The sequence below is a fragment of the Hetaerina americana genome, unplaced genomic scaffold, assembly GCF_022747635.1.
Source record: "Hetaerina americana unplaced genomic scaffold, ioHetAmer1.1.p SCAF_68, whole genome shotgun sequence".
Classification (NCBI taxonomy): domain Eukaryota; kingdom Metazoa; phylum Arthropoda; class Insecta; order Odonata; family Calopterygidae; genus Hetaerina; species Hetaerina americana.
Window position 1 is genome coordinate 2,043,228 of NW_027287294.1, and position 11,291 is coordinate 2,054,518.

The 11,291-nt window shown below is 40.2% G+C and overlaps 2 protein-coding genes across 3 annotated transcripts in view; both read right to left on the reverse strand.

Annotated features, from left to right (window-relative positions):
- Positions 1-10,149, reverse strand: part of LOC139696112 (uncharacterized) — a 1,156,921-nt gene extending 1,146,772 nt beyond the window's left edge. For both annotated transcript variants that reach the window (XM_071594713.1, XM_071594712.1), the window contains exon 1: positions 9,855-10,149. In XM_071594713.1, the coding sequence (XP_071450814.1) occupies positions 9,855-10,030 (176 nt within the window). In that variant the 5' untranslated portion in view covers positions 10,031-10,149. The remainder of the gene's footprint in view (positions 1-9,854) is intronic.
- A 262-nt stretch (positions 10,150-10,411) lies between these two features.
- On the reverse strand, positions 10,412-11,250 carry LOC139696115 (synaptic plasticity regulator PANTS). Its single transcript, XM_071594717.1, has 3 exons — positions 11,087-11,250; positions 10,828-10,992; positions 10,412-10,717 (listed from the first exon to the last, which is right to left on the reverse strand). The coding sequence occupies exons 1-3, from the start codon at positions 11,138-11,140 to the stop codon at positions 10,496-10,498; spliced, it is 441 nt and encodes a 146-aa protein (XP_071450818.1). The 5' UTR covers positions 11,141-11,250; the 3' UTR covers positions 10,412-10,495.
- Between the last annotated feature and the right edge of the window lie 41 nt (positions 11,251-11,291).

Sequence of the window (11,291 nt, forward strand, 5' to 3'; positions counted from 1 at the left end):
GCAAACAACAAAGACTATTATCGCCCCAAGTCGGTTAGGTGACAAATTGATTCAATGAGTTCAGTCAATTTAACGGTCAATTTTGAATTTAATTGTTGGTCAAAATATGTAATTGATTTTTGAATTTAACAGGAGGTTAAGTTTAACCTTCAAGTTTAAGGAGAAACACGTCACTTTGAACGAAAGCGAGTTGACGCTATATACGAAGTAACATTCTTGAGTCAATCGGGGGATCGAGATGGTGCGGGGGCTAACGTACTGGCTTCCCACCCTGAGGGCGCGGGTTCAAATGCCGGCGGTGTTGAATATTTTTCAGAGGTATCTCGATCCCTACTTGAGGTGCTTTGTGGAGGGCACTTTGAGTGAGTACGCCGTCCGTCGGATGGGACGTTAAACTGTGGACCCCTTGGCGCCTTTCGTAAAGAGTAGGCTAATGCCGACGCCGGGTTTCTCTCCACCCTTCATCCTTTCCTATCCATCCCCTATGGCGCAAATGACCTTAGCTGTCGGCCGCCTCCCCTCAAAACTAGTACTACTACTTGAGTCAATCAATGTCTTACATTCCATTTGACCCTGCCTTAAGTCTCCGGGCGGCAGCTGACCAAATATGCGAGAAAGAAGAGAAAAGATATTGCGATGAGCGGACTGCGAGGCGGACTGCCTCGCAGTTTTTACAAGCACATGTTAAATAATTGACGGTCGGCCGCATTTCGCGGCAAAAAAAGGGTTATGATGCCGTCTCGTGGATTGCGCGCCCTCGCCATGTTTGCATCCCTGACATAAGTTGCACAGAAGGACTAAAACGTGAATAAATTAGCAAAGAAACAACAATGAAGCAAAGGCATTACTACGGAGATTAATTTTAAATGGCTCAGAAACTTGGTCATTGAGGGAGGAAGATAAAATTGAATACAAGATGACCTTCGAAACGTGGGTGTGGCGAAGAATGGAATAAATGAACGGAATTGAAAAACTTAAATATGGAGCTCTAATCATGGTAGAAGGGGAGGAGAGATGTATATTGCTACTTGAAAAACTTCTAAAATAGCAAGAAACCATGGATGCTGGGATCATTTACAGAAATATAGGTTCATTTATAGCAATAATGTTGCAGACCTGTCATATACACCGGAGATAACTGGATTAGCAGGATACACGGAGAGAGGAATAAGATCATGAATGTTGCACGGAATAGAATGAGGCAGAAAATAAGCAGTGCTGAGGAATATGTTCCTGTGAGGTATGCTGTATTTATTTGTAGCACCCCGCAAGCCATCGGGTGTGTAGCAGGGGGTGAATACACACCAGACTAATTTTTATCCGAACATGACCCTCTCACGGTCGAGAATTTTATGTTCATCCATACGAGTCTTAAGAAGTGTATCTGAGCTAAATTTAAGACGATTAGCTGGGGTGATTCCATATTATTCACAGGGTTTATCAAAAACATACATATGGTCAATGAATTCCCATTAATGGTAATATTAGTCTAACATAGACCGAACGAATTGGTTACATGCAGGTCCGTGTGACTTAATGCGCACCTTGTCTTAACTCGTGCGATTACATCTCAGGCTTGTGCAGAAACAAAGAAACCATTTATGTTTCCAGACGTGAAAGGGGAACGTGTGATTCATTTTTCTAGTTTTATTTTAATCACATAAAACTACAAATGTAAACACATTTTTTACAATGTTGCATCTTTGCTTTCATCCGCGAGCGGCTAAGGTCAGAAGCTTAAAAAAAAATGCTTCCTTCATAGGGTTTCATTTGATTTGACTTCAGCGAGACGAAATATTGATGAGGATTTAATACACTTACCGACGCAACAAACGCCGAGCGTGAAACGCAACAATGATGAATGTCAAAGAAGACATGTGTCAAGACATGTCTGACAAATTATCCCTCGTACCTCTCCGGCCGATGGGGGGGGGCTTCCGCTACCTATATAGCATTGGATCATATTCCCTACCTGTTTCCTTTGGGCCAAGCGCGTTCAGCATGCCTTACAAATAGCACAGGGCACAAGAGCACTTTTGTCTCCACTCTAGTGCTCTAAATCGCGCCTCACGCACCGAACTAAAATCAGATAGCACCTTTCTTATATCCGTCCCAGGATGCTGTACGGTTGCGATATTTTCGGGAACGCGACAAAAACAGACAGAAATCGCTTAGAAACATTCCAGAATAAAACACTTCGCTACCTCACAAACCAGAGTAAACTCGTTCGGATACAGGAGATTAGAAACGCACACAAAATACCAAAAGTACAAGACTTCATTCGAGCGCAAGCTGAACGACTCGAGAGGTCCCTTCCACAGAACACGCTTACAAAAAACATATGGGATTACTCCCTACATAGAAAACGCCGTCCGAGCTACAGACTTCCTAAAGAAATTATATTTCGGTAACAAAACCGAATTCCTTCCTATGACTTTTATTTATTTTATAAGTATAACAATTTTTAGTGTATTTAAACAATGGTTTCTCTTTTTGTAAATATTTCGTAAATACTTTGTTATAAGAAGGCATCATGTTGCCACTTGTATCTATAACAGTAGGGGCAATTGGCCCCGACTCGACCCGATGTTTGCGGGCTTGTCGGGCAACCAAGAGCCAAAAGAAATTATTTGGAAAATAAAGATTTAAAAAAATATAATAATAAAAAAATAATTAATAAAAAAAAGATTATTAAAAAAAAGGTAAAAGATTGAAGAAAAGATGAAAACAAATGCAAAACAGAAAAAAAGTAATTTTTAAGACCACGGTTAAAAAGTTAATGTTTAATTTTAAGGCTTTAGGATTAGTAAATGTTATTCCGTCCTGTTGACGAGTACATGGGCAAAATGTTCCCGCCCTTAAAGTTAAGGTAATCTAGTTCTTTTTCTTAAGTTACGGCCAATTGCCAACCCACTAGTGGTCCTTCTTTCAATTTCTCCTTCACTAACACTGTAAAGGTACACGTTCGTCACTTACACTTTCGTTCGTTAGTGTATCCCACGTGCCGATTGCACAAACACTGCAGCTGAAGGGGTGGACATTGTTGCACCGAAGCAGCTTATTACGACATGGCAAACGCCCTGACAATAAGGGGTTCTGGTCTGGTCCTACCTGTTTCCTCGGGAAGGAGAGCGTTTTTATGTTGCATGTTCATGTGGTGGTGGAATTTCTTCTTCTTAGTTTTCATATTCTGGCTTGTGCGTTGTTGGATGAATTTCATACAGCATCCTGAGGCGTAATTATTTGTTAAATGATAGTATATGTATTTGTATGTGTGTAAAATGAAAGGATTTTTGCAGGAATGTCTACACCACTGTAGGTATAGGTTTACATGTACGTTGGTTTTGTTCCTTTTTAACGGGTGGTGACCTAACACCCCCCGCCACACGCCCTTGCGGCTATTTGCGGGGCATTATGTAGATGTAAATAAAGATGAAAACAAAATCAACTGAACGACGAGATAAAAAACCTATTACTAAACAACACACTTGAGTTATCACGTTATGGATTTGATTGTAGATACTGAAATAACTACTTCGAGATAGTAATGCGGAAATTGAGTAAGTGTTGGCGATATGAGAGAGCTGTTATGACACTTAAAAAAATACGATGGCGCTGCATTTGCCACCTTGTAAGTATTTATCCAACCAACATGATTAAGTGAAAAAATACGATTAAAAAACTATTGGGTTGGGAACACAACAGTTTCAGGATTAACTTTGTGGGGGATTCCTTAGTGATGAGGGCACAGAAAGAAACTTTGCTCTTCCACATAAAGATTTAATACTTCACACGACGAAGGTTTCCCCGCTGAGCATCATCGAAACCATAGTCACCAGATGATGCCGCGCAGCATCGAAACCATGGTCGCGTGAAATATTAAATTTTTACGAGGAAGTGCAAAGTTTCTTTCTCTGCCCTCATCTTTGGGTTAGGAATTCGTTGTTCGATCAAATTTTATCTTAGTAACTGAATATGTAATAACAGGGAAAAAATTGCAATTTCTAGGCACCCAAAATTATATTTAAAGATTAAAAAAATTACATTTAAATCCTGTATTCTGCAGCGAAGCAGGACGTGATAACAAAATTAATTTTTTTCCAAAATAAAAAAGAAAAACAACTTAGTTAAGGTGGACTACGCTTTTTATTTATCCCGTACGAAAACAAAACACACCAGAACGCGCGTCCTAAAAAAAAGGACGCGCGTCACCGCCGTTTTTTTTATTCGCGCGGCTTATTCTTAGTTTGTTCCGACTGCGTGGGGTCGACGGATTTCGGTTTTTTTTGGGTGTGTTAGAATGCTGCCCGCCCCACCCCCACTCTTCCTAACTAGTCGACAGCAGCGGAAGCTGGAATCGGACCGTAAAATCTCCGGCGGGAGGCGTCCACCGTGGCTATGATGCGTGCGTGTGATGCGGAGAACGTAAGGTTACCATCGTAAAAGGTTCCAAGCGTAGTTATCTACAACAGCAAGTGAGTGACATCACAACTACCGAAGTTCTTACGTCATCAAAATTATTAATGTCAAATTTCCTTCAATTTCGTGCATAGATAGTTTTAAAATGATAATTATCATTTTACAAAATTATAATTATTCTTTTTACCCTCATAATGAAAGAATTCCACAAAGTTAAACCTGAAACTGTTATGTTTATGTTAATTATGGTTTGGTATTTGGTAAAAATAATATCTTGTTTCTTTCATTATATATATATATATATATTATATATTTATATATATATATATTATATATATATATGAGTTTTTTATGTGTTTCTATATTGTTTGTTGCTGTCCAATGTATTATTCAACACTTCCGTGTTACGTCAACATATATATATATATAGATGGTTTCGTCGATTATACGTTATTTCTTGATCCTGCTCCGTCTTCATCGGAAGACGGAGAAGGATCAAGAAAACCCATCGCACCATTTAGTCAACCTATTAAACTCGTAATGTGAGAGCCGATCACGGTAGATTGGTGGGGTCAAGCATGTACATGTATTCACCCCCTGCCACACACCTTAGCGGTGGTTTACAGGGTAAACGAATAAATTTCAAAAAAAAATAAATTAAATCTTGACGACAGACCACATATTTGATGAGACTTGAAAACTTTCATCGCGCGAATCTTTTTTTAAATCGTGCTCAGTTGAAGCGTCACGCCCAGTAATGGAGGAAATGAGCAAGATAAAGAGGAGACAGTGCAACAGGAAATGGATTTAATGCACGAATGCGATAAAACCCAATCAACGGAGAGGATTTATTCCACAATAGCTCCGGGGGTCCTTAAACGACCACGATGTACCTAAACACTCATTCTTTCCGGGACGTATAATCGGAGATACCGTGAAAGATATCAAAGTTAAAAAAATGATATTTTTTTATCATACAACATTTCCACTGAATGGAGTGACTTCTTTCTTCGAGGAATTTTCTTCGTTTCTGATTTAGTCTAAGTTCAGTCTATTTCACGTTCACTGAAACATCACCATAAGCTTTCGCACTGCAGATTTATACTATACATCATCATTCTGTTCAACCAATCGGGCAATGTCATCTTAATAAACCCATTGTGTCAGCCCTACTTAAATGACGACAATAATGGTCACTTTGACTGACGTCACGCGCGCACACAAACAACAGATTCATTTCCACACTTTTTTTAGGGCCTGGCAGACTTTTTCAGTTGAGGCTGACTTAACGCGGGCCAAGTCAACTTTCAACCGACATCACTTAATTCAAAGGATCCGGGTCACACTCCCCAAACGTGGCAATGACCACAGCAATAATATATTAAGGGGACACATCCTTAAAGGGGAACTGACAAAATATGGCGACGGCAGCGGATGCATTTGGGATCAAACGCAGAGTGAATGGGATGTCACGGGGTCATATATCTCAGCTCTCAGTTCCGAGGCAATACTGTTAATTACGTGACAACACGAGCCCTCACTATCGAAGCGTGAATCGTACACGCAACTACTCCGAATCGTGACCTACGCGGTCTGCCACCGTCGAGTCGACTGCACTGATACGGAAATCTTCACAAATTAAGTGAGGAAAAGGTTATAAATAATATAAACGACCTGCCTTCCCGAAGTAAAGTAACGAAAGGACTTTTCAAAACGAAATATGATTTTAATGGCCTTAATTTGTGAGGAAACACGATTGAAAAACTACTAGAATGAAACCACTTACAGATGTCGGAAACCGCAGTCGGTGGTCAAAGAAAAATTCTACGCACAAGTACAAAGTTTTCTGTTCCAATGAGAAATTGGTCATATGACGTGTTCACATGAAATATCTGTCTTCACCTCACTTTCCCAAATTACGATGAACGACTAAAAGGGCAAATTGAGTAGCTTCAAGCGTGATGTGGTGGAATTCGAACATAATGAATTACTAAAAAATTGACTAAAAGGGCATTTAACACACGGACGAACCCTTTAGCAAACACCACGCACCCCCCCCCCCTTGCCAAACACCCTAACGGTGGCTAGCAAGATACCAAGAAAGTAATTAATTGACACTCAGTACACTGAACACGTAAACAAAAAAATTTGCTTACCCGCAACTTCTTGTCGAATATCTTTTCGTTACTTTTTCAGAATGAATACTACTACTACACCTTATTCTAATTAGTACTACCTAATAATCTCATAAACACTGAACGTACCTCATTTACGATCTTGGAGGTATTTTTTCCACGAACAATAATGGATAAGAAGAACGTTGTCCAATCCTGTTATGAGGGAAAAGTATAGTCTGGTGTCCAAACACCCCCTGCCACATATCCTGGCGGTGGCTTTCACGATGTGTAAATCTAACGGCGCCATCTATCATACCTAAGAACGTACGAAGTTGGTCACATTACCAGGAAAATATACTCTCATATCTTTAATTACGCATTTATCTTATCAAGAGTTAGAATGTAAAATAGACAACAGCACCACGAAATAGGCCAACTTCCAATGCAACAAATACCCACTCACAGAAAACTATGACTTGCCTCGAAAGTAATAAGCTACGAAATTATTTTTTTGGGAGAAAATCTGAGTGAGAAGTACAAACAGCTACCGTGATTGGCTAAATACACTCGACCCATTCCGGTGATCAAAACACAAAGGGTCCACTGCTATAGCAACTTATTTGAAAGTTATAGTTGGTACTCCGAAAGTTCAGTCATTTCCATCGATACTGAAAAAAATTCAAAATTCCCCAAACAGGTCATCAACCGCTGTGACATCTCCTTGTTGATAGTGACCCGTCAATTCCCTCGCTGTCTGCCATCACGTGCCACTTCATGAGAAAATGAATATGCACTCATTGAAAGCAACCAGACAAAATATCCTCAACAACAAATGAACTGACGAGCGCATCCGGAGCGTGTAGAAACGGATATTGCCTGCCTTCTTAGATGCCGCGCAATAAAACGCGCAAAATAAAGGCCGCCTCCGACTCGAACAGGAAGTTTGTGAACCCTTCAAAAGCGCCGTGCTCCTAGAGTTCCGCAATCTTTGCGGGGCCACGAGATAAGACGTCGCGGCCCGGGCCACCCCACAACGGAGGAAACGGAGAATACTGCAGGCTACTTACTGGGACGATTCTTCTCGCCGAGAAAAAATGAAGAGCAACGAATATTTCCGGCCCAAGTCCCACTAAATCACATCTAAGTACATGCAGGAATAGCCTCACAAATCACTTAATCGGATCAATACGCTATTGGCGTTCCTTTTCGCAGATTAATCCCCTCCAATAATTAACCGCCGCGAGTCGTCAACAATCACCTATTCCTGGCGAATGATTGGCTCTAATATAGAGGAATCAATCCCGGATTGGCGGAATTCGTCCAATACCCGTAATGAGTCTACGACGAAACAATTGGGGAACTCAAATTTTATTTGCTGATTTGTTGTGATTTGAAACCGAGCTCAGCTCGTGAAGCAGTTGGATTAAGACCCACGCGGCATTGATTTTTCTCGGTGGCCTAAGGAGATGAGGCGAGAGCAGCGTGAGACAACCAGGTCCCTCACGGTCACCACGCCCCCTTCCTCAAAGGCCGGGTCTGGCGGTTTGATTTCCGAGATGGGAAAACGTGAGAACAGCTGAGGTAAGTAATCATCCACTCCTATGATCAACACAAGAATAGGAGAGTGGGGAAATGTTGCCCCAAACCTTCGCTCAAAGCTATATCCTCGGGCGAAGTTGAAAAAAAAGTATTTTTATTTCATTCGCAACGAAGAGGTTACAACAAGCACCGTCGAAACACAGGAGACTTAGATTACGTGATCCCTGACCGAAAAAACATGTCGAAGCACAACTCGTACAAGGGGAAATGCAGATCAGAAACGCACAGTGGATAGCAAATAAAATCCAACAGTAATAATCAGTTTACATGCCGAGACGAAACGGAAATGTGATAGTCCTTTCATCATATGTTGACGAGCATTAAGTAATTGAAGCAAATCGAGGGTAATGCGACGGAATGGAAACGAAATGCTGACTTTCGCTTTTTAAATTATTCATTATCTGTTTCCAAGTAAAAATAAAATTGATAGTAAAATCTCTCAGAAATAATTGCTAAACTAACTTTGAAAATGCACCACACAAAACACCACGGCGGACGGCAGTAGGCAGTTCAACTAACACTCACGAAGTATCCTATTCTTCAAGACGTTACCAAAATAGGTACTTGGGTCTGCCGCTGTAAGACCTACATAATTTAACCTTTATAATCTTCAACATTCAAACATTTCACAACGTGAAGCGATTCTTGATGGGAATACAAACTCGAACGATAAACAAATGGCCGGAATGGGGAGGTGGGGGTAGCCGCCCTGGGGTGATATGGTCAGAACACAAATGTATGACTCATGCCGAAACTGAAAATCGAAATCCCAACTGAAAAACTTGAAAGAATTCTTGAATATCGTAAGAGCCCGAGCTAATAAACCAAACTAGTCACAAAACTGATCGAAACTACAATACATTGTGTTGAAACTTTCGTCTCAGTCCGGAGAAGAACCTAACAAATTATTTATTCTTTCCTGGCGCCTCCACAACACAAGTGAAAACGCGAGCTGTTGATTGGACGACGAACATTTGCGCGGTCAAATCGGTTTCGAAGTACAAGAGCAGCCATGTGATACAAAACCGATGGATATCGGAGTATCAGCAACACAATATACAAAACACGACGACAAAGTCACATGGAAGGGTCGACTTAACGTGCCCCCACACTAGTTTTCACGAGAACAACGCAGTCGTGCGCAGAATGTCTTCATAAAATCCCAATGATAGACATGAAAACTCGCGAACAAACAACTTTCGCCAACATAAGACAAATTATAGTATCCATAAAAATGAAATCTCTCCACGTCTTATCAGCGGGGAATGGCACGAAAAAATACTTTAAAAAATAGATGGAAACGCGTCTGCGGAAACTAATAATTTCATTGAAAACACACACGATTAAATACGATTTCCCAAGAAGTACACCGCACAACCAAACTATAAGACCTTTCCACGAGGTAATTCTTTCCACAATGTAAAACTTTCCACGGATGTATCTCAAAACAAACTAATTCATTTGCAAGCTAGAAAAATAGAAAGAACAGTCAATATTCAAGGCACTTATCGCTTTGAAGAAGTGGCATTTTAAGACAATACCCGAGAAAGAAAACACTTGAATACTACCAAATACAAATGACAGCTAAACGGAAAGCACAAACGCTCTACCATTAACGCACTAGGCACACACAATACCAAAAACAAGGTGCTATCCGAACACGTAAAACAGTAGTGTACCAGAAAGTTTTTTTTAAGTATTACTACTGAAGATCCTTACCTTTGATTCAAATATTGACGAGTCCAGTCGATAATTTCTCCCTCAAGATCAGCCCCATCCAGAATGTATCCTGTCACTTTCACGGGAAGAGGATCGTTGAAGTACACTGTTGAAGCAAATTCTTTTAAAAACTCCCTGTAAACGGAAAGATAATTTTCCGTATCGGGCGCGGCCATATCGTCGATTTTCCCTTATTTTAACGCAAAGAATCACTAATAGAGATGTTCACTCCTAACAAAACAGCTGAACAAGTTTAGAAAACACCTATAAGCGAAACCTCAAATCCGCTCGCTACCGTCACACCAAAGATGCACTGCACCACCTTACTAATACTGAGCTATAATACGAAGTGAGCTTTCGGGAGCGAATCACAAACAGCTGAGTGGCGAATTTCGCTACATCGCATTGATAAAACGCTGTTCAGTTTTTTTATAATAAACAAACTTCTGAAATGCTGATTCAAAATGCTTCAAACGAAAAAGCGATGTGCCTCCAAATTTATTCTCCTCTTTATAAAAAAGGAAATTCCAATCGATGAATAAAAGTCACCATTTTCTTTAAAGTCTTAAATAGTCTCATTTTATTACTAAATAATAAGATTACAAAGTCTACAACAAATATACTATAAAAAAGAATTGGGGTCATAAAATTGTGCACATTTTGCCTATTTCTTCCGTTTTCTTACTCTTCATTTCTATAGACTTAAGAGCAAGATATGAAGAACTGTATTCTTTCTCCATCCATTCAGGCAGAGGCTTGTTCCAGTCTTCAGGAGGTTTCTCCCTTAAGCTCATCACGTCATTATTTATATACGTTTGAAGGCGCTCTGTGCGCCGTTTTTTTTCACTTTCAATTAACTCGTGCTATGGGTAAAGAATCGAGACAATAAAATGGTGCTTACTATATTCATTCCATGCAAACATTTACACGTGACATTATCCCCATATTATATTTTTTGGTTGATAATACTCACAAGGGCTTTCATATCTCGACTATCATCCCATCGTGTGCAGTTGTCTAAATCTCTTCCCCACTGGTTACAATCCACTGTTGAACCATATACAAAATATTGATGAAATCTACCTTTGATACTAGTGCAGTCGCCGTATTCCTCCTTATATGTAATGCAAGGCCTCACCTATTAATGTACAATTGGAATTCGATGAATAATTCGAAATATCATATGAACATACACAACGAACAAGATTTTGTTGAGAATTCGGTGCTCTTACCAGCCAGCTATATGGGACGTCCACACTCGATTTTTCCTCAGCAACTTCACTCATGGTGCAATGTTAAGAAACTGCAGTCTTGTTTTGCACCTTAATATTCATTGAAATTATTTTCCTACGGAGCAACTTAGCTTGGGTATCACTTCCGAGCCTCTGCCTCGAGAGTTAACAATAAACGCAAGGACAAGCGCAATGCTAAAATGGC

Coding starts and splice junctions, on each gene's coding strand:
- LOC139696115 (XM_071594717.1), bottom strand. CDS start 11,140: ATGAGTGAAGTTGCTGAGGAAAAATCGAGTGTGGACGTCCCATATAGC. Junction 10,993..11,086: donor ACGTCCCATATAGCTGGCTG/GTAAGAGCACCG, acceptor GTACATTAATAG/GTGAGGCCTTGCATTACATA. Junction 10,718..10,827: donor GTCGAGATATGAAAGCCCTT/GTGAGTATTATC, acceptor CTTTACCCATAG/CACGAGTTAATTGAAAGTGA.